General features: G+C 45.4%; 1 protein-coding gene across 1 annotated transcript in view; it reads right to left on the reverse strand.

The window, feature by feature from the left end:
- The window catches only part of ECT2L (epithelial cell transforming 2 like), a 60,855-nt gene extending 44,641 nt beyond the window's left edge, over positions 1 to 16,214 (reverse strand). Inside the window, exons 1-3 of the mRNA XM_036494151.2 lie at positions 16,113 to 16,214; positions 14,976 to 15,088; positions 839 to 1,001 (exon numbers count right to left, since the gene is read on the reverse strand). Coding sequence (XP_036350044.2) covers positions 839 to 1,001; positions 14,976 to 15,088; positions 16,113 to 16,178 — 342 coding nt within the window. The 5' untranslated portion in view covers positions 16,179 to 16,214. The remainder of the gene's footprint in view (positions 1 to 838; positions 1,002 to 14,975; positions 15,089 to 16,112) is intronic.
- Positions 16,215 to 25,327: the final 9,113 nt, after the last annotated feature.

The raw sequence follows: 25,327 nt of genomic DNA on the forward strand, positions 1-25,327 counted from the left end.
ATCCGGCTAAAGAAATAATCACTAAATTGAAAGGGCAAAGGAAACTCCTGAAACACTGAAAGCCAACAGGACGGAAACCACAGATAAGAGGCACAGAAATTCTAGGACATGATGAACCAATCTCACATTCACATTTTAAAATCTTGGCAGGGATGGGGACACGGGGGAACAGAGAGAGAGACAGAGAGAATGGACAGAAGCAACACATGAAGAATTGGAGAGGTGACATGTGAAACTTCAAAATGAATGCAAGATCTTAAGTCTCAGGATCAAAGCTCACTGCGAAGCAGAGTAAATACACACACACGATGGAACGTTACAAGTTCACACGGATGGCCAAGTGGTCATACAGTGGGTTAAGCTGCTCCCCAATGATGCCAGCATCCCATATAGGTGCCAGTTTGAGTTCTACCTGCCTCATTTTGATTCTGCTCTCTGCTGATGTGCCTGAGCAAAGCAGAAGATGGCCCAAGTACTTGGCCCCCTGTACCCACATGGGAGATCCAGAAGAAGCTCCTGGCTTTGGTCTAAGCCATTGCAGCCATTTAGGGATGGAATCCACAGATGGAAGATAGTGGTCTCTCTAACTCTACCTTTCAAATAACTACATTATTTTTTTAAAAAAATTAAATGAATTATTTGAATAGTGTATGGATCCCTTGTTATAAAATAAACTGCTATTTTTAAACTTAATTCCATTATTTTCTCTTAAAAAGATACCTTAGTTACGGTTCAGATGTCCCAAGCTATAACTTTCTTGGAAGAGAGCCACCCTGATTCCTTCAACTAGGTTGCAATTATATTTTCCCCCGTTACTAGAAAGTGACAAGTAGTTAACCTGTTCAGTTAAAAACTTCCAGGGCCAGCTGACTTGGGCAGCTACACATAGGTCTTTTGGATTCAGAAAAGAAAAAATATAGAGAGAAATGAAACGTGGTAATACTGTAGAGAAATCCACTCTGGCTACTTGCATCCTTTCTGAAAACCAGTCTTGGACAAACCTAAAACAAAGACAGAAATTTAGTTCAAAACATTAATATGCAAAAGGAAATAAACATTCAGTATGATTACTGATTATTGATCTTTCCCCAAAGTTCTCCCTGTGTAAAATGACTGAGCCCTAATCACACAGGCCCAGGTTTGTAAAGATACTATATCCATTTTCAATTACTCATTCTAAAGAGGAAGATGAGTAAGATGATATTTAAAACTCACAGGAATTACAAAAAGAAAATACACTGATTTGTTCAAGCCATTAATTTTTCTCCTTTTATCTTTACCCCACATTCAACAATCCAGCAAGTCCAGTCAACTCTACTTCCAAAACACATCCCGGAATCCAGCTACCTCTCTCTTGCTGTGGTCCAAGTGTCCACACCTCTACTGAACCAGCACCGCAGCTCTATGAAAATCTATCTTCTTGCCTCACTTTGGAATTACTCAAGTACTTTGGGTATTTCACACTAACTCCATTACTGGCTTTCTGAGAGACATGCACTTTTAAAATTGTAGCTAGAAAGTATACTGCGCATGTCTAACTTCATTATTTATTAGAGTCAACGTTCAAATAAAATCTGAAAACTCAGCAATAATATATGGGGCTGGCATTGTATAACAGGTTAAGGTTCTCCTGCAATGCCAGCATCCTACTTCAAACCCAGCTCCCTGCTAATGGCCTGGGGAAAAGCAGTGAAAGGTGGTCCAAGTGCTTGGGCCTCTGAACCCATCGGAGAGAACAGAGGAGTTCCCAGCCCCTGGCTACAGCGCAGCCGAGCCTGCCTGTCGCGGCCATCTGGGAAGTAAGTCAGTTGACAGATGATCTTTCTCTCTCTTTCTCCAATTTTTTCAAATAAATACTTCCCCCCCCCAAAAAAAACCACTACAACATATAGTCTTTTGCCTCTTTTATGTTTTTGTTGCTATATTCCACACCTACATATATTATAGATGCCAGGATACATTGTTTTTAAGCAGTTACCTGATCCTAAAATAAGTTTAAATTTTTATCTTCTCCACATTTACCACTCCCTGTGTTCTTCACCCCATTCATAAGTCCAAATTTCCATCTGGTATCAATTTCCTTAGTCTGAAAACTTCTTTTGATATTTCTTTAGTGTAGGTTTTTCTGACAGTAAATTTAGCCAGCTTCCTCTTCCATGAAGAGATCTTTGCTGCATTTAAACATTAGTAGTACTATTCTGACCCTGCCAATCCATTTGAATAATCATCAATTCATAGCCAATCTGGTTTCTGCTATATTCCTTTCATCTTCTGCCCCTATGTCTGTATTCCTAGAAATCATTTCACTCAAATTTTTGGCTTAAATCACTAAACAAAAGATATTCTATTTTAGAAAAAAAGATTGATCTATGTATTTGAAGGGCATATTTACATGGAGAGAGGGAAGACGGAGTTCTTGGGGAGTGAATCATCAGATGGAAGATCTCCCTCTGTCTCTCCTCCTCTCTGTATATCTGACTTTGCAATAAAAATAAATCAAACTTAAAAAAAAAAGGCAGAGGGCCCGGCGGCGTGGCCTAGTGGCTAAAAGTCCTCGCCTTGAAAGCCCCGGGATCCCATATGGACGCCGGTTCTAGTCCCAGCGGCACCTCCACTTCCCATCCAGCTCCCTGCTTGTGGCCTGGGAAAGCAGTTGAGGACGGCCCAATGCATTGGGACCCTGCACCCGCATGGGAGACCCGGAAGAGGTTCCTGATTCCCAGCATCGGATCGGCGCGCACCGGCCCGTTGCGGCTCACTTGGGGAGTGAAACATCGGATGGAAGATCTTCCTCTCTGTCTCTCCTCCTCTGTGTGTATCTGGCTGTAATAAAATGAATAAATCTTTTTTTAAAAAAAGGCAGAGCTCTATTATCCACTGGTTCACTCAATCGCCCTGGCTAAAGGCAGCAGCCTGGAACCCCATTTTGGTCTTGCCGTGAGTAGCAGAGACTCGAAGACTTGAGGTGGATGAGAAATGAAGCAGTCTAAGGCTGGAGTTGTGGCTTAGTGGGTCAAGTTACTGCCTGTAATTCCAGCATCCCTTATAGGCGCCAATTCATGTCCCAGATGCCCCCATTTTGATCGCATTGCCTAATGACCTGGAAAAAAAATAGAAGATGAAAAAGCCTTTAAATACAAACAAAAAAGAAGTAGTTGAAAAAGCTCTCATACAGAAGGCCAATGTGGTAGACAACGGCTTATCACAACATTGGTCCCAAAAATGTATGACATTACAAAAACTGAAAATCAGAGTTGCACAAAGAGGGCAAATAGAAAGAGAGAAGATCTCCCACCTACTGCCTGGAATGGCCAGGCGCGAGCCAGGCCAAAGCCAAAATCTTCGTCCTGTCTCCCGCATATGTGGCAGGGGCCTACACATTTGGGCCATCTTCTGCTTTTTTCCCAGGTTATTAACAATGAACCAGATAGCAGATTAAGCAATCAAGACACAAACCAGAGCTCATGTGGGAAGCCAGCATTGCAAGTGATGGTTTTTTTCGCCATGCCACAATACTAGCCCCCCAAATGACATTTTAAAACATACTGGGATAGGCATTTGGCACAGTATTGAGACACTGCCTGAGATGCCCACATCCCATAGCAGACTGTCTAGTTTTGAGTGCCAGCTCCACTTCCTGTCCCAACTGCTTGCCAGTGCATATCCTGGTAGGCAGCAGGTGATGACCTGAGTATGCAGGGTAGACATGGGAGACCTAGACAGAGCTCCATGCTCCTGGTTTCAGCCCACACCCAGTCCTGGCTGTTGAAGGCATCCGGGAAATGAGCCAGCAGATGAAAGACTGTCTCTATTTACCTCCCTCTGTTTTCCTTTCAAATAAATAAGCCAAGCATATGTGTGGATATATATATATATGTATATGTATGTGTATTTATGTATAGATGATTGTACGTATATATATGTGCATATATACAGAATCCTTTAAAATACTATAATAATTGCTTAATTGCTTAATGTGATGTCTTTTTTCATAACGATATCAAGAAATCATCTTGTATGTCACTTAAGCACAGATGAGACTTGAATGTGGACAAAATCCAAGACTAACAGAGCCTATCGTGGGAACTTTACAAGCTTTTGATCAGAATAGGCAATTCCTTGCCCTGCCACCAGCTGGAATGAGTAAATGAACTGACCACTCAATACAATTCTTAACACCAGATTGTTCTCCGTAGATATTTCCAAAAAGCCTTCCACAGCCCCCAGTCACCACGGTTTGTGGTTGTATTTAAATAGGAATTGCTCCAGCAGGAAGGTTTAGAAGAAATGCAGGAAGCAATCAAGTTCTTCCCTGAAGCCCCAAACTCAGTGAATTTGCAGATATCTGCAACCACTCTCATAGCTGATTGGAAACTTTAGCAAAACAAACCTCCACCACTCATCTGACTCAGGCCAGTGGGACTGTAGAACACTGGGAATTTCTCCAACTGTCAATGGTTAGTGCAATCCAGTGTTCCTGGATCTTAACAGTCACATGCTACCTCTCTAAAAGGAATGAATTCTGACCTAACAGAATTCATCCCAAAGCAAATACTCTCCAAACTGAAGTCTCTATAGGTTTTCCAAACAATAGAAAGGGATGCAATCCTTCTAAATTCTTTCTATGAAGCCAGTATTACCTTAATACCAAAGAGAGATAGAGGCACAACAGAAAAAGAGAACTATAACCAGTATCCTTGATGAACATAGATGCAAAGATCCTAAACAAGATACTAGTCAACAGGATCCAACAGCACATCAGGCAGAACATTCACCCTGAACAAGTGGGATTCATCGCTGGCGTGCAGGGATGGTTCAATATTCACAGATCAATAAATGAGATATACCACATCAACAAATTGAAAAATAAAAACCATATTATCATCTCAATAGATTCAGAGAAGGCATCTAATAAAATCCAACACCACTTCATAGGTAAAGAAAGAGCATTCTACAACATAATCAAAGCGATTTACAGAAAACCAATGCTAAAATCATACTAAATGAGAAAGGATTGGAAGTTTTTCCACTAAAATCTGGAACTAGACAGTGATGTCCACTCTCATTCTTCAATATAGTATTGCAATATAGTCTATTCTTCAATATAGTATTGCAAGTCCTTGCCATTGCTATTAGGCAAGAAAAAGGAATTAAAGGAATCCAAATTGGAAATGAGGAACCGAAATAATCTCTATTTGCAGATGACACGATTCTCTACATAGGGGAACCAACTGACCCAGTCAAGAAACTATTGGGACTCATAAGAGATTTTAGCAGTGTAGCAGGATACAAAATTAATGAACACAAATCTATGGCACAAGTATACACAAAGAATTTTGTGGCTGAGAAAGAAATTGTAAGCACAGTTCCCTTTAAAATAACGGAGAAGAATCTTACCTAGGAATTGAACTAAATACGTGGAAGACCTCTATGATGAAAACTATCAAACATTAAAAAGGAAATAGAATATGACACTGAAAAATGGAGAAACTTACATTTACCATGTTCCTGGATTGGCAGAATCAACATCATGAAGATATCCATACGACCAAAAGTAATATACAGAATCAACACAATCCCAATCAAAATCCCACAACATTCTCATTCTCAGAAATAGGAGATACAAAAGTTCATCTGGTAACACAAGAGACCATAAATAGCCAAAGCTATCCTGAAGAATAAAAATCAAGCTGGAGGCATCACAATTCCGGACTTCCTTCCCCTGCTTTCCTTGAACAGGGCTTGCATGCAAAAGAACAGCAAAGATTACTCTTTCCTTTTATATGCCTAGCTTGGCCTTAACTGATGGATCAACAGTTCATATTGTTCTAATGGGAGACATGGAGTGATAAGGATTGAATTGGCTTCCCCAAATCAGGCAGATGTTCAAGCTCTGAAGTCTTACATTGATGGCTGATGCATTAAGGATAGAGACTTTATTGAATTGTGGCGTCCAAGAGGCAGGCCTGGGAGAGGTCTTCAGGCTGCTGGGTGGGGGGTTGCCCTCTGCAATCAGTTCTCCTGAAAGGGCTGCCCTATCAAGCATTTGGTCCAGCTCTCTCTGCTTCCAGGCTCATCATCAATGATTGACCTTCTGAATGGTCTCTGCTGGTGCAAGCCTCCACCAAACCACACTGCTGGTGTTGCCTCATCCTGATGTGTGAACCTCCACAACTGTAAGCCAACATGACTCCTTTCCATCCCAAGGAGCTCTCCTCCAGCATCTTGGCTGCAACAATGCAAAGCTGGAGACACATCAGGACACTAACTTTGCCCTGGGTGGGTTTATAGCCACCCTCTGTCCTCCCGGGGGCTCACTCACTCAGGTGACTCATGTTTCCATGGAGCTCATCAACACAGGACTCATCCTGTGGGGGACATGGTAGGTCTTGATCAATGGACAAGTAGGGAAAAGCAGATGAGGGATGAAGAGAGGTCCATGCCACTCTTTCCTATTACAGATGTACAGACACTACCTCAGTGAGCCTTCTGTGACTCACAATGCTACGCGTGTCACTCCCCTCTTGACCCAGCTGTATGGGATTTTACTGACATCCCACTTGAGAACAAAAACATGAGAGCAGCTGTAACCCCATGCTGGTTTAGACGGTGTAATTAGCTGCATTCAATAGGCCACAAGTTCTGTACTGAAGAAGACAGCTCCAGATAGCCCCTGTTAACAGGCTGGACTTAAATGAGACTATCCCAACACCAGGAACAGTTCATCTCCTGTGGGTTATCCTCCTAATTCTTACTGTGAAGTAAGAATTCCAAAACATTTCACTAGTCTAAGATAAAACACTCTCCTTTCTTTGAAATTATGAAAGATGAATCGAGGGGGTCATGGTGGTATTGCATACTAATCCTCAGCCTATAGTGCCATCTGGCATCCCATAAGGGTGCCAGTTCATGTCCTGACTGCTCCACTTCCCATCCAGCTACCTGTCTATGGCTTGGGAAAGCAGTAGAGGATGGCTCAAGGTCTTGGGTCACTGAACCCATGTGGGAGACCTGAAAAAACCTCCTGGCTTCTGATCAACTCAGCTCTGGCTGTTGTGGTCATTTGGGGAGTGAACCAGAGAAGGAAGATCTCCCTCTCCCCTCTCTAACTCTTTCAAATAAAAATATATCTTGAAAAAACAAAGACTTTTTCTTCTGAGAAACTCCTTTCCCACCTGCATCTACTATTCCACCCCAGCAAAGCAAGTGAGAAATTACTGTAACTTTTCCAAGTAAACCTTAATACATGTTTTGTATTTGTCCCTAGTCTGTGATGCTACAAGGACATGTTCAAGCATAATGAATTTTAAGAAAGGAAGAAAATTTTTGGTAATATAAAATAAAGCAGCAGAACATGAGCTGCAGAACTGGGACACTTTGCTGTAATGACATTGTGGCTCATCACACTACAGTGGCACATTCCTGAGTAAGAAATCCGTGAAGAGAAATCACAACGCGTAAGGAGAAACTGAACAAAATGTGCTTAGTTCATTTATTGCAGCAGGGACAGCTTCATTAAATAATTCATGATAATGCCTTGCACTGTACTGCTGAATGCTCAATGTGTACCTTGCTAAAATAACCAAGCAAAGTAACAGGGGTCTTGAATCTAATTCTCTGCCCTTATTTCTGGTAAGAATTGTGATGGAAATGGCTGGATAAGAGCCTGGAGAAGTAGTCTGCCGGGGGGAGCAACGGTGGCAGAAGTTCTGGTTTCTAGTCATCCAAGTAGCACTTTTTGGTCTCACCTGCTGGGTTCTTACAAACCCCACCTGGCACGGTGAGGGTCTACAGTGCCATCCAGGCTCCAGCTTCAGTACCCAGTGCATATTTTAACAGAGCTGTGAGGCAGTGATGCCAAGCGAAAGCCAAAGAAATACCACTGGACCCAAAGGGTTCTGTGTGACTTCAGAGCTATATGGAGAAGCAGGACAAGTGGGACAAGCACCCACAGCCATGCAAAGGTGCCTTGAGATCCAACAATCCGTCTTCCACGGAGGTGATCCTAATACAACGATTAAGGACGAGTCTTGGGTTTCAGCTAAGGGATGTTGATCTTTGTACTGTTTATAGCAGCAAAAGCCAGGAGAAACAAACTCAGTGACCGAGATAATTATTATATGTCTACAAATGATGTATCTTTACAGAAAAACAGCAGCCTGAGCTGACAGATGGAATCTGGGCACTCTAACTGCTAGAAATGCTGGGCAATGACAGAGATAAAGTACAAACCAATGAAAAAGTAAATTAGCAAGCTCCACAAGAGACAGAAAGACAAGTGAGAGCAGAGCTGAAGCTGAAATGGAGCCCTGGGGCTGCTCTACCAGCAAACATCTAGATCTCTACCATCCCAGCGGGACAGAAGTCAAACGCATGATTCCCCTTGGCTTGTAAAAAGAAAGGTGACCCGGGGGTATCAACTCCGGCCCGCATTCCACACAGGCACACGGTGCAAACAACCCAGAGACCCAGAACCACGAAAGGGCACCATGAAACAAGGCACCTCTCCTCTCAACAGCCAAAGGCAATGGAAACCACCCGAAGTAGACTTGAACACGGTATATTTAAAATATTCAGAGACAAGCCGAGGTCATAGCAGAGGTAAAAATTTAAGTGTTTGAAGAAGAAAAAAAAAGACACTCTAGAAGTAAATATAATTTTTTTAAACCAGATGCCTAGACAGGCCTACTTGTAACACCGGAGAGCCTGGTCCTGAGTCCCAGAGCTGGCTCCACTCCAGCATCCTGCTCACATTCACTCTGGAATGCCCTGTGATGCAGCCAGTAGCCGAGTCCTGCCACCCTCCTGAGGGAGGCCAGCACTGAGTCTCCAGCTCACAGCTTTGGCCTGGCCCAGCCCTGGCCATCACTGACGTTTGGTTGCAAGGGCACCCATTGGACTAAACACTGTTTCAACTTTTCTTAGCTGAGTTCTGGTCTGTTTTCTGTTCCAGATTACCATTAGAATCCAGTTTTCAGGGTCCCTATTTGAGGACTTCACTGGGACTGAATTGAAGGTTAATTCGGAGAGAGCTGACACCTTTTAACCTGGCCTATTTCTCTGCATTCATCTGTTGCTGTTTGCTATCCATTAGTAAGAGTTTGATAGTTTCCTCTTAGAGGTCTCACACTAATGTTGGTAGCCTTATAGAATACATACAGGAACTTAAGAGTTGAGAAAAAGGACAGTGCCCTGGTAACACTGTTCAGGCCCAAAGACCTGGCCAGGCCTCAAGTTAGATCTGTGCCAACAGATTTCCATTTCTTGGAGCGGGTATTTGGCCCCACAGGGAAGACCCCTGTGTCCCACCTATAGTACCTGGGTTCAATACTTGTCTCCAATTTCTGATTCCAGCTTCCCTGCAAGTGCAGACCCTGGGAGGCAACTGCCACCCGCAAGGGAGTCCTGGGTATCTTTCCCAGCTCCCAGTTTCAGCCTGACCCAGTCCTGCTCCACCCACTGGAGGCATGTGGGGAATAAATGAATGGATGGGTGCCCTCAACTAATTTTCAACTCAACACATGTCAACAGAGAGGAGTGATGGTACAATGGTTAGGCAGGGCTCAGTGTAGGGTACCTACATCCTATACTGCAGGGCCTAGGATCAAACTCCCTACAATCCAGCCTCGAGTTAGTGAGCACCCTAGGAGGCAGCAGGCAATGGCTCAAGTACATCTGTCCCTGACTCAAATGTGACAGATCTGGATGGAGCTCCAGGCTACTGCCCGTGGCTTGGCCCAGGCATGGCTACTGCATTTAGAGAGCAAACCAGCAGATGGAAGACATTCATTTTCTCTCTGCCTTTCAAATAAAGAGAAATTAAATAATTTTTTAAAACAAATTCCCATGATCTCCTCAAGCTGATTTTGAGTTCTATTTCAGTTACTGTTTCTTGAACATACTCTGACCAAGACAAAGGAATATCTGGAAATGGTAGGAAGATACGTACCAGAAGCTAACCAGAGGTTCCCATGGGCTCAGTGCCTGCGACTCCTGCTTCTAAGCCTGGATGACCCCGTTTAAACCCCCCAAGCAACCACTTTGAATTTTTTAAAAATGATGATGATGATGTATTTAAAAGGCAGAGTTACAGAAATAGAGATCTTTCACTCCTTGGTTCAGTCCCCCAGTGGTGGCAATGCCTAGGCCACACACCAGGAGTCTGGAACTCCGTCCACATGTACACTTGAGTGGCGGAGGCCCAAGTGCTTGGGCCATCCTCTGCTGCCCTGCAGGTGCATTTTCAGGTAGCTGGATAGAAAGCAGAGAAGTCTGGGATTTGAACAGGAGCTGACATGGGATGTCATTGTTGCAAGCAGCTGTTTAATCTGATGTACCATAACATGGCCCCAAATCTTCACTCACAAAAAAGCAAATGACTCCTTAAAATACAGCAACCCAGAATTCAAGACTTGCAAAGTCCATTGAGCAAGAACTGGCCACATATGACCACCCTGGAGATCTGATCGGGTTCCTTATCACCAACACTCCTCAGGGGATGCCTGAGCACGCTGGCCTATCTGATGCAGGAATCCTGCTGGGTCGGTTAGACAGACTTGCCCTGCATTTCTTCTCAGACATTTCCCATCCAGTGCCCCCTACCCAGCTGCCTGGCTATCAATTCCCCTTGCCCCTGCTGTGCTTGGAGATAAGTCCCAGCTCTCTTCTCCACTGTCAATCCCATTGCAGAGCTCCCTACTCCTCTCCTGGCCATGCTGAGCAGCCGACATTCAATGGCTTTTTCCTCTAACATCATCTCCACCCAGAAATAGGCCCCTCACAGAGGGACATTCTATGCTTCAGAATAGTGGAGCTGGACAGTATGCAATATTAGCCAGTGTGCACACTCTTTGTAGAATGACACACCGACTTCCTTACCAAAGTGCACCTAAGATGGCCTCCTCTGAGACCTTCCAGTGGCTGGGGTGGGAGAGTGTATTGCAGTAGGGTGAAGGTAGGGTGTTCTCTCTGCAATCTACATTAGTCAGCATTTTTCTGCCCTCCAGTGCCATTTCCAGTTGACTTCAGTGGAGACAGACAACAGAAGCTACTCCCTCCTGGGCCATTCGTGACTCATCCTCTCTCCACACACATACATGTACACACATCCCTGCTTGTGTATGCAGGTGCGTGAATGCTACCCCACCCACCAGGAAGGCTACAAGCTTGAACAGCTCCAGCCTGGAATGAAAGGTTTTTGTGTAAGGCTCAGCAGATGCAACTCAAAACCGGTCCCACCAGTGTGGCAAGGAGAAAGGTTCAAATTCCTAATAGTAATCTCTAAGTGTGACCAACACAAACAGCCCAACTTCCCTTAAGGAGCCAGGAAAGGTCAACCTGGTCAAGCGGCAGGTGCAAGGCACCACTGGACACCATTAGACCTGTTGGCGTCCAGGCATTGTGTATGGAGGGTAATGCCAGCCTGGAAGTGTGTAAGAATGGCAGGGTGGGGAAGAGTTCCCCAGGGTGAGAGCATTTCAGTTGGGGTGGGAGGACTTGTCAGAAGAATGGTTTAAGAAGCTAATCCTTCTAAAACATTTTAAATGTCATAGGGAAATCCTACAACTTAAAAATAAGTTTTATAATAGAAATAGCTTATTACAATAGAAATCATAAATGTTTAAATATAGCAGATCAAATTGCTAAAGAAAATTGTGATGCCATATTTCCACCAATATGGCAATACCCTGTTCATAATTGCAACTGTCAGAAAGAGAACAAAGTTACCTGCCAATTAGAAAACAAAATGCATACAACAATGGTCTCTCTACCTTGCCAAAAATAGGCACTCCACAAATACAACCCAGCTAACAAAGATTTCAGGCACTGAAAGCACTGATCACCTCTGTCATTCATTAACAAGCTTATTTGCAGTTATGAGCAAAGAGTACAGGGATAAATATGACTCAAGACACAATCATTAAAAGTTAATTATTTTGGCATCATTTGACCCAGCAATTCCACTTCTAGATACATATCTAAGAGAAATAAAAACACGCCAGTACAAAAATATGGACATTTGATGTTCATAGCATTTACAGTAGCGAAAATAGAGAGAATAGCCCACAAGCCTGTCAAGTATGACTGGGTGGATAAAATACAGCCTCTGCATACAATGGAACATTACCTGGCAATAGAAAGAAGTACTGACACATTCTACAAAATAAATAACCCTTGAAAACATTACAATGAGAAAGAAGCTAATTCTAAAAGATCACATAACACATGATTTTATTTCCAGGTAAAGCCTTGGATAAGAAAATCTAGAGGGACAAAGCCTATTAGTTTTTGCTCTAACCTAGGTGGACATGATAGGGAACGCCTGCAAGGGGACAGGGAGTTACTTGGGGGGTAATGACAAGTTCTAGACTTAGGTCGTGGTGATAGATACTCAACTCTTCGAATATTCTAAAACCACTGAATTACATCTCAAAGAAAGAAAGACCACAGTAACTCTAAAAACAATGAACTAAGCTTTTAGGTTTAACTAAAATTGAGCCCAAACTGGATTAGATCGTCCATACCTAGTTAGCCATTTCCTCTGTCCCGTGGTCAGACACTAGCAGAGGTGGTAATGAAATTAGACTTAACCTGGATTTTAGAGAATGAACTTATTGATGTTGACCAACAAAAACCGCCACCACCAAATGAAAGATAGGTTCCAGATGCTAAACCTACAGACCAGAAACTCACATACACGTCTCCCCAGAATTACAGCCTGGGGGATGCACTAGCGATTTTTGAGCAATTCATGAGACTCTGCAGAAGTCAGCTATTAACAAACAAAACGAAGGCATTTCACAGAACAAGCTGGCTCCAGATTCCTGTTCCCCAGAAAGAATCCCAGACAAAGGACAATTTTCAGTTGACCAAGAGGCCTAACATTCAAGGGGCCTCAAAGGACACAAGATCTCTGATGACCTCTGGTGGTGGCAACTAAAATTGCTTTGCTTAAGATGCATCAGCCTGGAATGCAATGCATGAAGGCTACAGTTTGGAAACTGCAAAGCTGAAGTAAAAATCAGTCAATGGCTGTCATTAAATGCCCCTTTCCTAGGATTTTTAGGGTTAAGGAATTGCTTTTCTGTCTGTGTAGCCTCTTTCAACAGAGCCTGGAAGATGTAGGTTTCCTCCCAGTGACTATCCCAGAGAGCCTCTTCCTTTGCTTACCCCATAGATGCAAAGGGAAGCTGACAGAAGAAATGAGTGATCAAGACGGGCAGGGGCCAACACTGTGGAGCAGCAGGTAACGCACTAAGAAAAGGCAGCATTGTCGGTTCATGTCCCGGCTGCTCCACTTGTAGTCCAAACCCCGATTCCTGCCTTAGTCCTGGCTTAGCACTGGCCATGGCAGTCATGCGAGGAACGAGCCAGTGAGTGGAAGATCTCTCTCCCTCCCTGTAACTCTGGCTTTCAGATAAATTTTTCAAAAAATAAAAGATATCAACCACAACAACAAAAAAGCAAGAACGGGTGGGGCTGGCACTGTGGGGTAGTGAGCTAAGCCTTCTGCCTGAATTGCCAGCATCCATTTCCGATCCAGCTCCCTGATAATGTGCCTGGGAAAGCAGAAAAGGGTGACCCAAATCCTGGGGGACCCTGAGCTCACATGGGAGACCTGGGACAAGGGTCCAGACTCCTGGGCTTTGGATCAACCCTACTTGAGCCATTGCAGCCATTTGAGGAGCAAACCAACAGATGGAAGATCTTTCTCTCTCCTTCTCTAATTCTTCCTTTTCAATAAAAATCAATACATCTTTTAAGAAAGAATGGGAGGCAGGCATTGCAAACTAAAATAAGCTAATTCCAGCATGCACAAATCTCAGACCATTTTTTTGTAGCTATCTGTAACTTATGAAGGTCAGTGTCTCCAGCAGCACCTTCTCCAGGTTATAGTGAAAGTGACAAATACCCTATGATACCACACCTACAGTTTCAGTAAGCAAACATGTACGAAGAAGCCCAGACCCCTTCTAGAGTCTTCTATGAAAGCTTGCGGAAGTCCTAGCCATCCATCCTCTGAGTCTCAGTCCACTGATAAAGGACTATGTTCCTCTTGTTATCTTCATAGTGGGCCTCAGGTCACCAGAAGCCCCCTAGACTGACACCAGGCCATGGTTTTGGGGCTAGAGCTGCAAATCCACCCTTACATGCACCTGCTTCCAGCTCAGCTATATCCCTCCATCATTTCCAGGTGTGCTGGAAGACCTCTTAGACCATCTCAGTGCGTGTTTCTGAAATACCTTTACTTTCACCAAAGAGTGTACTGCTAACATTCCTCCAGCTAATGGGCACACCACACAACAACTACTGATTGATATTTGTATGCTCATTAGCAAGGGATCTGGTATCATTGGGGTGCTGCGACCTTTCCATTTACAGCTGGCAAGTGTCCCCTGCAGTAGTAATTCCTGGTCAGAACACTGGCTGCTCCGCAGTGTAATTTCAACAAATGTCATACTGTCCATGCAGAAGTATGTGAAAGGAAATTACAGCCTCAACCCGTGGGCAGGGGCAGAACAGGAACAAATCCCCTTGATGCTCACTGGCTGCTGCTATATAGGTCTTGCCCGTGCCCCTGAATACTGTTACCATTGTTACATCTTGTGCAGTTTTTTCCAGATCCCTGTGTTCGCTGAACAATCATTAGCCAGGTGTCTAGCTATACACCAGATACCCACCTGTAACCAACCTGCCTGATCATTCCAAGGAGGGGTTGAGATACTAGAAGAATGTTGAGAACTCACCAGGTGCAGTCACTAACAAGTTCTGGCAAAAACAAAACAGCCCCACAAGGGTATGGAGACCCGTTAAGGCCCCCAGGGCTGCCGTATCAGCCTTGAGCACCAAGCAAGCAAAAGAATCTGTTACAAATTTCCTTATTTTCTCTTTAAGGGAAAAGAAAACAAATTCACAACAGTTACATAACATTTCACTCTTTTGCTTCGAAGAACCAAAGAAAATGGCTATGTTACCTTAACTGTGATTTTGTACACTGTGAAAAGATTGTGCACAGGAATTCTTGACGTTGCTTGTTAGTCCAGAGGTCAAACCAGTGACTTACAAGAGCAACTCTTTCCTGAAAGAGCTAGAGAGAAGAAAAGATTACTTGGCTGCACAGTCCAGTGTGTTCTTAGTTGCTAAGTAGACAATCTCCTACGATCCTCACAGCTAATATTGACATAGCACATTACAGCTCGTAAAGTGGCTCTCCTTATGGTTTAAACTGTTTCCATCCACAGATACAGACAAGCCTGGGCTTGTGGAATGGGCTCATAGAGCTGTAATTACAGACAAGCCTAAGATGCACCACCAGAAAGCCAAGCTGGATGACCCCGACTCCTGTTCCCACGTACACACATGCAGTCTGGGGAAACTGACTCCCAACACTTCATCATGAAAATGCATACCACCCACACAGGAAGGACTCTAGCCCACAGTCCTGGGTCTTCACAGTGCACACCAACCTCCAAGTCCCTAACTCCTGCCTGTCAGCCACTGTTAGCAGTGTCCTCTGCAGCCCTGCTTTTCTTGGCTTGGCTCACACGAGCTCAGTCTGTGCATGCAGGACAGCCCCAGCCCAGCCCAGCCTCCTCCACCTGGGGCCAAATCCACACAAACTGAGCTCCCAGTTTGGTTTCTTTACTAGGGCCTGGCTGAGCCGCCAACTGTACTTCGGTGACTCTTCTCTGCATTCTCTTTGGAAAGAGTGGGCAGTCCCAACCCACAGGGAACCATACAATTGGTCCAGGAGAGAAGACAGGAGTGGAGAAACATGGAGAAAAACACATGCCTGAATGCTGCCATAGCATCACGGCCCGAAGCGCCTTCTTGCAAAACCCCGTTTGCAGATGTGCCCCCAGGGGCCCAGGGATCCAGTCTGTCCTTGGCAGAACAGGGGACTTCAAGGGGAGGCCGACCTTGAACCTCTCCCAAGGCTGGGGCTGGCAGAGTACAGATTTTCTTTGGGACAAAGCCAGGATTCTTGTTTATGACTCAAAAACGTAATTCTTTGAGGGTCCTGCTTTCCAAACACGGCAGTATGAGACAATATAGAACAGTGAAATTAGCCCAACAAATTAAACTTTATTTATTGTAGCATATGAACTCACCTGTCCATTTAATGACTTGTTTTTAAAAGGTGTCCAGGCACTGAATCTTGTGTGGAAGCTGTCCATTTCTGGGGTCTTCTGGAAAGAATTCCCAGCTGACGGATTAGCAAATTTTCATCCACGTCTAGGAATCACAGGTTTGTTTCAACAAATGTATAATTAAGATCACCTGGAGGCAGCCACTATAGTAACATCCTTACAAGAATTAAAGAATTGCAAGAACTATACAAAACATAGATACACATAGAATTACCACAGTGCCAATATGTAGGACACAGGGCAAGCCATACCAGCATGTGCAAGAAATCCATAGACTCCAAATGACTGTAGTTATTCTGTCCCCATCTACTCACACTCAAATTTGAATCTAAACAAGAATTTCACTAAGCTGGAAAAATAGGAAGCTGATTAAAAAAAAAAGATTCAGGAAGTGCTATTAATGACCCAGAAACTGGCTTGCATAGTCAATATTGTGGCATAGCAAGTTAAGCCGTCACCTGCGAAACTGGTATTGCATATTGCAGTGTCAGTTCTAGTCCCAGCTGCTCTGCCAATATCCCTCGGGGGCCCAGCTGTGAACGCTCCCCAAGGCTCCGTCTCATTCTCAGAAGGATGCAAGCACTCTGAGGAAGATTCTGTTTGTGGGAGACCCAGGTGGAGCTCCTGGCTCCTGGCTTCAGACTAGCCCAGCCCTGGCTGTTAGGGGCAGCTAGAGAGTGAACTAATGCATTACCAATGGATGGGAGAGATCGCATTCTCTCAAGGATTTTTTTTTTAACAAAATGGAAAGAAATTGCCATAACTCCTTGCTAAGAATACAGACCTGCTTAACTTTTTGAGAATGGAATTAAAAAAAAAAAAAGGATACAGAGAAAGCAATTAGACTAACATAATAGCTATTGCAGCACAACAAATTGCCCCACAATGTAGCAGCTCAATATTGTCTTGAAATTGTTGTGGCTGAAGCACAGTGAAGAGGGGTGCCGTATTAAGCTGCCAAAACAAAATTCCCCAGGCTGGGTTGTACAGCTCAATTAGGAGGGAGGCAGGAAGGGGAGGAGAGGAATTCCTACACCTACAAAACCTCATGGAAAATAACAGTAATAAAAGAAGTTTCACATGTTTTCGGAGGCCAGGAACCTGAGATCCAGGTGTGTCCGGGGCCTGCAGTTCTTATCACTCCTTTTTCTCTGCTGGGCTCACGTCTTGGGTGCACGAAAAAAATGAGGAGCATGGATCAGGAAGGGTGTGTAAATCAGAAGAGCCAAGAAGCTGAGCAGCACTAAACGTGAGCGTTGCCTGGCAGTGTCTGCTTCCGCCTGGAAAGCGCTGGAGAATGTGCAAGCGCTGTGCCCTTGTAGGGGCACCGATGCTCCTGGCTCGGCCCTGGCTCATCCCCAGCCACTACAGCCACAAGGAGGGTGCACCAGAGGATGAAAGATGGCGCGCTTACCCGCTCTCTGTGTATCTCTACCCTTAAAATAAATTAAAATATTTAAAAAAACCTGAAGAAATAAACGAACAACTTCCAGCGGCAATCCGGTCCCTCAAGGAGGCAGCCATTTTGAAAACTGATTGTCAAGGGTTTTAAGGCTGTAAAAGTGGGCGTGCCCCTGATGGCCCCCAGAAAAGACTGATTTTCACTGATGAATTGGATAACGGTTCTAATTGAGACTCAACAGAAAACACTTGAAACTTTACCCCCCTCCACACGTTATAGAATTCTCATTACACGGTTCAGTTGCAACAGTATAAAAAAAGCCTTGATTACAAGGACTGGCCCATGAGATCAGCATGGCGCACAGAAGCCAAGGCTTGGAGCTCCTTGTCCCCCTGCAGCGGGGATGGTCCCTGGTCCCTGTCTAGCCAGCAGCCCTCCTTTCCAGCGATGATCTGGCCCTGTTGGTTTCTGATGAGGATTCTCCTGGCTGGCAGGGGCTGCCTCCTTGCTCTGCTCTCACATAGCTTTCTCCTACGGGCAAGCCGAGAGGACAATTTCTGGCACCTGTTTCTTTTCATGCCAGCCTTAGCTTAGATTAGGACTCTACCCTTTTGATCTCGATCCGTAGTGCCCCCTTTTAGGCCCCTTTCCTCAAAAATAGGCACACAGTGGGTGGTGGGGGCTAGGACTTGAACACATGGGTCTGGAGAGGTTACACGTCTGTCCGTAACAGGCTGCTTTGTGTCAAGGTCTCTTATGAGGCTACAGTCAAGGTGTCAGCCAGCACTGCAGTCTGGCCTGAAGGCCTGGAACTCACTCACATGGCTGTTGGCAGGACTCAGTTCCCAAGATCTGTTGCAATGAAGGCCTCAGCTCTCAATGCTATTGTGGCAGCATTGTCTCCTAGAACCAATTTCTGTATCTACGCAGCACCTAAGTATGAAATCACACTAAGTGTATGTGAACTCTCTCAAAGAATAGAAAGTGTGGGAATGATTCCCAAGTTCTATTGTGAAGTCAGGATTGCCCTGACATCCAAGTCTACTGGGGATTCTAGAAAGAATAGTACAGGCTTTTAAACACACACACACACACACACACTGCAAAACAAAACAAACACTATGTAAATAAGAGTAGAAGAGTAGACACACACACAAAAGATGCAAAGAAAAACTATAAATAGGAGTGAGGAGGTGAGCCTTGTAGCACGGACGGTGAAGTTACTGTGCAGCCTGCCTGCAGCCCATGACGGAGCGCCTGGAGTTGAGTCCTGCTTCTGTCTCTGACCCAGCTTCTTGCTAATGTGTGCCCTGAGAGGCAGCGGGTGATGGCTCAAGTGCTTGGGGTCCTGAAACCCACGTGGGACACCTGGATGTAGTTCCTTACTCCTGATCGTCACCTGACCCATCCCTGGTTGGTTCATGCATTTGAAGAATGAGCCACTGGAATGGTGATCTCTCTGTTACTCTGTCTTTGAAATAGCAATAAGTTAGTAAGCAAACTTTGTTCTAAAGAGCATGAGACATTGGCACAAGAATAGACAAAGCAAGGGAAAGGATCAATGAGCCTGTAAATAGACCCATGTATGTATAAACATAAATACATGTTTTATATATGGACCTTTTGTGACAAAGATGGCCCTCCAGGGCAATGAGAAAGGGATGACTCCAGGAAGCAACACACAGAGAAGAACATCTGTCCAGATGGACCCAGCTGGGATTCAGGATCAAGAGAATGACTAGTTATGCTTTAAAGCCACTTAATTATGGGGTGCTTTTTTAAATGTCAGCAATCACACACACAAAAAATTGTACCTGGAAGTAAATTTTCGCTGCAACACCACTTAAAATATGGCAGTGTGGTTGGAACTGAGCAGAAACACAAACTGACAGGGTGATGAGGAGACTGCCTAGCAGAGTCCAGGAGCAAGGTGCTCTGTGTCCTGCAGCAGTGGAAAGTTCAGGAACACCTCTGCCTCCATTACCACGAATAAGGATGACAGAACATGAGTCAGAGACTTTCCTAGAGAGATTCCAAGCTAGGATGTGCAAAGTGCTGACTGACTTCTTGACAACACATGATGAAGTCCAGTAAGATCAACGTGGCCCATGAAAGGTCAGCTGAGTTCGAGGTTAAAATGAGTATAAATGAAGACTGTCGATCAGAGCATCTCTAGAGGGCAAGCGTCTCAGTAAGTGGCCTCAGGGCAAAAATAAAATCAAGGATGAGGCTGATGGAGAAGTTGGTTAAACTACTGCCTGCAACATGGGCATCACATATGGAGTACAGGTTCAAATCTCAGCTGCTCCACTTCTGATCCAGCGTCCCGCTAATGTCCTGGGAAAGAGCAGAAGATGGCCCTGGTGCTTGGGCCCTTGCCACAGACGTGGGGGATCCAAATGGAACTCTAGGTTCCTGGATTCAGCATGCCTTAGACTTGGTTATTGTGGCCAACTGGGGAGTGAACCAACAGATAAAAGATCTTTTGCCCTCTCTTTGTAACTCTGCCTTTTAAACGGACAAGTCCTGGAAGGGTGGAAGGGAAGAAGGAAAGGAAAGAAACAAGGTTTACGGGGTGGGTGCAGAATGGCACCGCGAGCACCACATTTGGATCCCCTGCTCTGATCCCCCCAAACCTAAGCTTTATAAATTGGTATCTGAGCTCAGTTTCCTCATGAAGAAAGCAAGACAGTAATGTGTCTTGGCAAACGACATGATAATAATGTGTTGCTCAGATTAAAACTTCACAGCATTGTGGGAAATAATACCTCCTTCTGAATGAGCCCTAAACCAAAACAAATCTTTCATTTCTTAAGATGCTCAGCTGCTGTTCTATGAAAACCTTCTAGCATCCAACATTCTGATTTAGCAAGTTCTCAGAGTTATTACCCTCTGTGTTGAGGGAATACCGAGTTACACAATGAGCTGAACACGGCAGCAAGTCCCTGTCTCTGCCGGTGGACTCCCATGCGGGCACAGCACGTGCACATACATTCCCACACTCATGTTTTTCATGAGACAATGCCCACTAACTAGCTAAGCCCACGTGTTCAAACCGGGAAGAAATGGCAGGCTGGCAATCCCGACTTCTTTCACAGAATCACTTCTCTTAGCCTAGCACTTTGATTCTCCGAAGAATAATTACACAAGATAGTAACAGGCATGTCTCCAGCAAACAGGCTCTGTGATTCAAGAGTGTTGGAAAACAAATGCACAAAATGAACTACATTTCTTTTTTTGTGGGATGTTTTGGAAACCTTTCTATGCTGATGGGCATGCTGAATTTCCTCCAAGAGGGGGAAGAGACGCACAACAGTTCCCCTCGCTCACTGTTGAACACAGCCCATCACAGCATGTGCATCTAAGGTGGCCAGCAGAGGGCTTCATTTCATGCCATGTAACAAAGATTCCCCAAACTCTGGGGACCTAAAAATAGCAAACCCTTGATTGCCCCCCAGTTTCTGTGAGTCTGGAGTCCTGGAACTCTCACAGTCCCCTGGTCAGCTCAGGCGTCGTCACCCCAATGCTTGACTTGGCAGCATTGAACTCTAAGCTCATGAAAGGGGTTGGGGACAGGACTCAGTTCCTCCCAGACTTTGAGAACAAGGGCCTCCTCTCCCTGCTGGTTTTGGAGGATTTCTCCCATGTCAGCATCCTCGGTACTTCCTCAGCTCATAGAATGGACAGTCATTCCCACCCAGGGAGGGTAGCCAAAATGGAAGTGAGAGTGCTTGGGTGGTATAATATCAAAAACAGCATGCCCTCACTAAAATTTTTTAAAAATGTATTTCAAAGGCAAAATGTCAGAGAGAGACACAGACTGACCAAGATTTTCCAGGTGCTGGCTTACTCTCCTAATGACTGGCCAGACTGGGCCCGGCTGAAGGCAGGAACCCAGATCTCCATCCAGGCCTCCCATACAGGTTATGGGGATCTTAGTGCTTGGTCCACCACTGCTGCCCTCCAGGACACACCTGAAATTGGAACTGGAGTCAGAATTTGAACTCAGGTTCTCCCATACAGGATATGGGTGTCCCAAGCCACATCCTAACTACTTAGAAGTAGATGAACATAAATAAACATTTTTTGAAAAATCTTTCGGGCCCAGTGTGGTGGCCCAGTGGCTAAAGTCCTCACCTTGAGCACGCCAGGATCCCATATGGGCACTGGTTCTAATAATGGTGGCTCCACTTCCCATCTAGCTCCCTGCTTGTGGCCTGGGAAAGCAGTTGAGGACGGCCCAAAGCTTTGGGTTCCTGTACCCAATGGAAGGCCTGGAGGAAGCTCCAGTCTGCTGGCTTCGGATTGGCTCAGCTCTGGCTGTTGTAGTCACTTGGGGAGTGAATAATCACATGGAAAATCTTTCTATCTCTCCTCCACTCTGTATATCTGACTTTGCAATAAAAATAAATAAAAAATCTTTAAAAAAATCTTCCAGACTGACACAGGCAGTAATTGACTGTCAAGTTTAACAATTTCACTGGATTTTTCCTATAGTGTGAGTGGAACTTTAAGTGTGTGTGATACTGCTATGGACTTATTTGGAAGTACAATTTCTGCTGGGTGGCTGACTTGCTCACTACCAGCAGATCAATGAGGAACTTGGGCAATTGAACTGGAACTTCCACAATTAGCAACAACAACAAAAAAGCCTGTTGTGACAACCCATGAGATTGTGATAAGAAAAAAAAGACACAGAGAGAGAGACATAAAGGTTGGTCGCTGTCCTTGTTTTTGACACAGAACACAGAACTCGTAAGACTTTTGTAGAAAAGGTGCTATGAGAATCTTTTTTCCCCCCTAACATTTGATCTTTGACTTTAGTTCCTGACCCAGAACCCCCAAGTCCCTTGGAATTTCCTGAGTAACAGAACATCTTTTGCTCTAATTATAGAGGTTGGTGCCAGGGGATCCAACCATGTGATTAGTGGATTGGAACATTCAACTCTAACCCCACCTAAAGCTCCAGGCAAGAGAGAAGGAATGAAAGTTGAGTTGATCACCAATGGCCAATGATACAATCAGTCATGCCTACATTACAAGAACCCAAAGAACAGGTTCCAGAGGTGTCTGCGTAGCAGGTACCATGATGCACCTGGGCAGGGCGTGGGCGCTTAGCACCTCTTCTTACACACCTGTCCCTATGCATCTCGGCACCTGCCTAGTCATCTGTGACCTTGATCATGTTTATTTATTTATTTGAGAGTAAAAATTACAGAGCAAGATGGAGAGACAGCAACAGAGATCTTCCACCTGCTGGTCCACTCCCCTTCTGGCCGCAATGGTCAAGGCTGGGCCAGGCCAAAGCCAGCAGCAGCAAAAGCTTCTTCTAGTTCTCCACATATGGATAGCAGGGGTCCAAGTACTTGGGCTACCTTGTGCTGCTTTTCCCAACCCATTATGCGGGAGCTGGATGGGAAGCGGATCAGCCAGAATGCAAACTGGTGCCTGCATGGGAAGCTGGCATTGCAGGTGGCGGCTTTACCTGTAACACCACTGCATTGGAACCTGAACATGTCCTTTCTAGTAAAGTGCTTCCCTGAGTTCTGTGAGTTGCTATAGCAGGTGAATCAAATACAAGGAGGAGGGGGCCGCGAAGCCAGATTTATAGCCTGTAAATCAGCAACACAAGTTACAGCGAGGAAATGAGCCCCTCACCTTTGGGGTCTGACAGAGTCAAAATCAAGTTAAATTCTAGGACATCCATTTGGTAGCCTCTGGAACACTGGCTCCTGGTAGGGAGAAATCCCAGCATTCCAGTGATCGGATGTCAAGGGCTGAGTTGAGCAAATGTGTCAGAAGAGACAGAAAAGAGTTGGAATTTTTCCTGGGAACAACAAAAGCCAGGTGCAGGGACGAGCTGGCCTGGCAGTCACCGGTCCACACACTGAGCTACCTCCTTTTCTGGATGAGGGATTGGTGAGCTCTGTTTCCACCAGCTGACTGGTGATAAACTGGAGAGATGCAAGCTAGCCTGGTCCTGCTCCCTTACAGCAGACAAAGTGGCTGCAAAAACTCAAAACCAGACATCGTTGCTTGGCACAGAGGAACACGAGGGTGCTGACATAATCTACACAAGAAAGGTGTGTAATGATGTGTTTCCTTTACTCCTGGAAACTGTATTCCTTACCTGTGCCTCCCGAGAGGCTCTGGTTCCAAAGACTGCAGAAGAGAATGGGGGCACACGAAGAGTGAGAGCAGCAAACACACGGAAAGATAACTCCAGTCAAGCTGAAAGTTCACAGCATATACAGATCTGACTCAATTTCAACATGAACCCATACACCCTTTCCTCTATGTCTCTGAAGAAACAATGGGAATCAAGGTGACAGATCTGACTCCTGACTGCGCAGGGGGCATTGGGAAATACCATACCAGCTGCTACTTTCACTTGCTTAGATGTGTTGTCTGATTTATGTGTCAAAAGCTTTAGAATTCGAGCTAGAACACACAGAATGGGTTCTTAACTCCATTTAGGAAAAGCAACCTGCTGCTGCTGTTCTGGAAGGTTCCCATTGCACTGGCATTATTTCCAAACACCATCTGTGAGGATTCTGAGGAGCACAGGATCAAGTTCCTGCAGAACAGGCTAAGACGGTCTCGACCCACCTGCACCAGATGCCGTCAACTTTCACAGGGATGATCGGGAAATCAGTTCTGACATCCAAGGCAAAGTTAATTAATAGGCACAGCAGCCTTACTTTTTAAAAAGACACATGTTTAAGAGCATACCCTTACAGGCACGGCTATCACGCCTCCCCACCCTGATTAAGCAGCTGCCAAGATCCTCCCAGGTTGTACAAGACAGACCCAAGGTCCTGCCTGGTGCTGCCTGTGGCGGGGAAAGAGGACGCAGCCAGGAAACCAAGGGCTTTACCTCAGGTAACCAGCCGACAGGTTGGGCAGCAGGACCTCCGTCTCCTTTTGGCCAGCACAGGGAAAAGTTAGCAGGAGCCGTGCAGCATGGAGACAGGGAGGGGTGAGGACAGCCCCATCGCCATGGGGACCCACAACACTGACAAGGCTCTGCCCGCCCTCACCCCCAGGACTCCTGAGGAGGCCGACCTTGGCCCTTCCTGGAAGGCTGGTCCTGCGCTCCAGTCCCCAGCTGCCAGGAGTGGGAGTGCACTTCGGGGGAATCACCACTGGTCCCCACTCCCGGAGCTGCGCAGACGCAAGGCTGGACTCTGGGGGACTGCAGGAAGAGTAGACACGGAGGCCAGTCTCAAATACAGTCATCATGGGGGGTTTGCTTCAGAAGCTGTTTACTAGGGGTGAGAAACAGTGCTTGAGGGTTACACAACGGCGCTGTCTTATCCAGAGGTAGAGAGCTTGCATCCACTGTCTCACTCCTCAAATGCCTGCTGAAATCGGGAACCTGTAAATTAATCTGGGCTTCCCACGAGGGTTCAGGTACCTACGCCTGAGCCATCATCTGTTGGCTCCCAGGGTGCACATTAGCCCCGGAGCTGGATTGGAATCTCAGGAGCTGGGACTTGAAGCAGTCACCATGACACTGGGTGCAGACAGCGCCACCAACAGACTCAGGCTGTTTTGGGGAACGCAGGATTCCTTGCTCTTTATCATGTTCATCTTCAGCAAATTGCTAGCAAAGTTTAATATTTGTTGTTGCCAAATGTAGCATTACAGAGTGGCTACAAAAAGGCAGGAGATGGCCCAAGTACTTGAGTCCTTGGCACCCACGTGGAGATTGGGCTCGAGTTCTGGACGCCTGGCCTGGCCTGGCCTTAACCTTCATGCCCATTTGCAGACT

The sequence above is a fragment of the Ochotona princeps genome, chromosome 1, assembly GCF_030435755.1.
Source record: "Ochotona princeps isolate mOchPri1 chromosome 1, mOchPri1.hap1, whole genome shotgun sequence".
Taxonomy (NCBI): Eukaryota; Metazoa; Chordata; class Mammalia; order Lagomorpha; family Ochotonidae; genus Ochotona; species Ochotona princeps.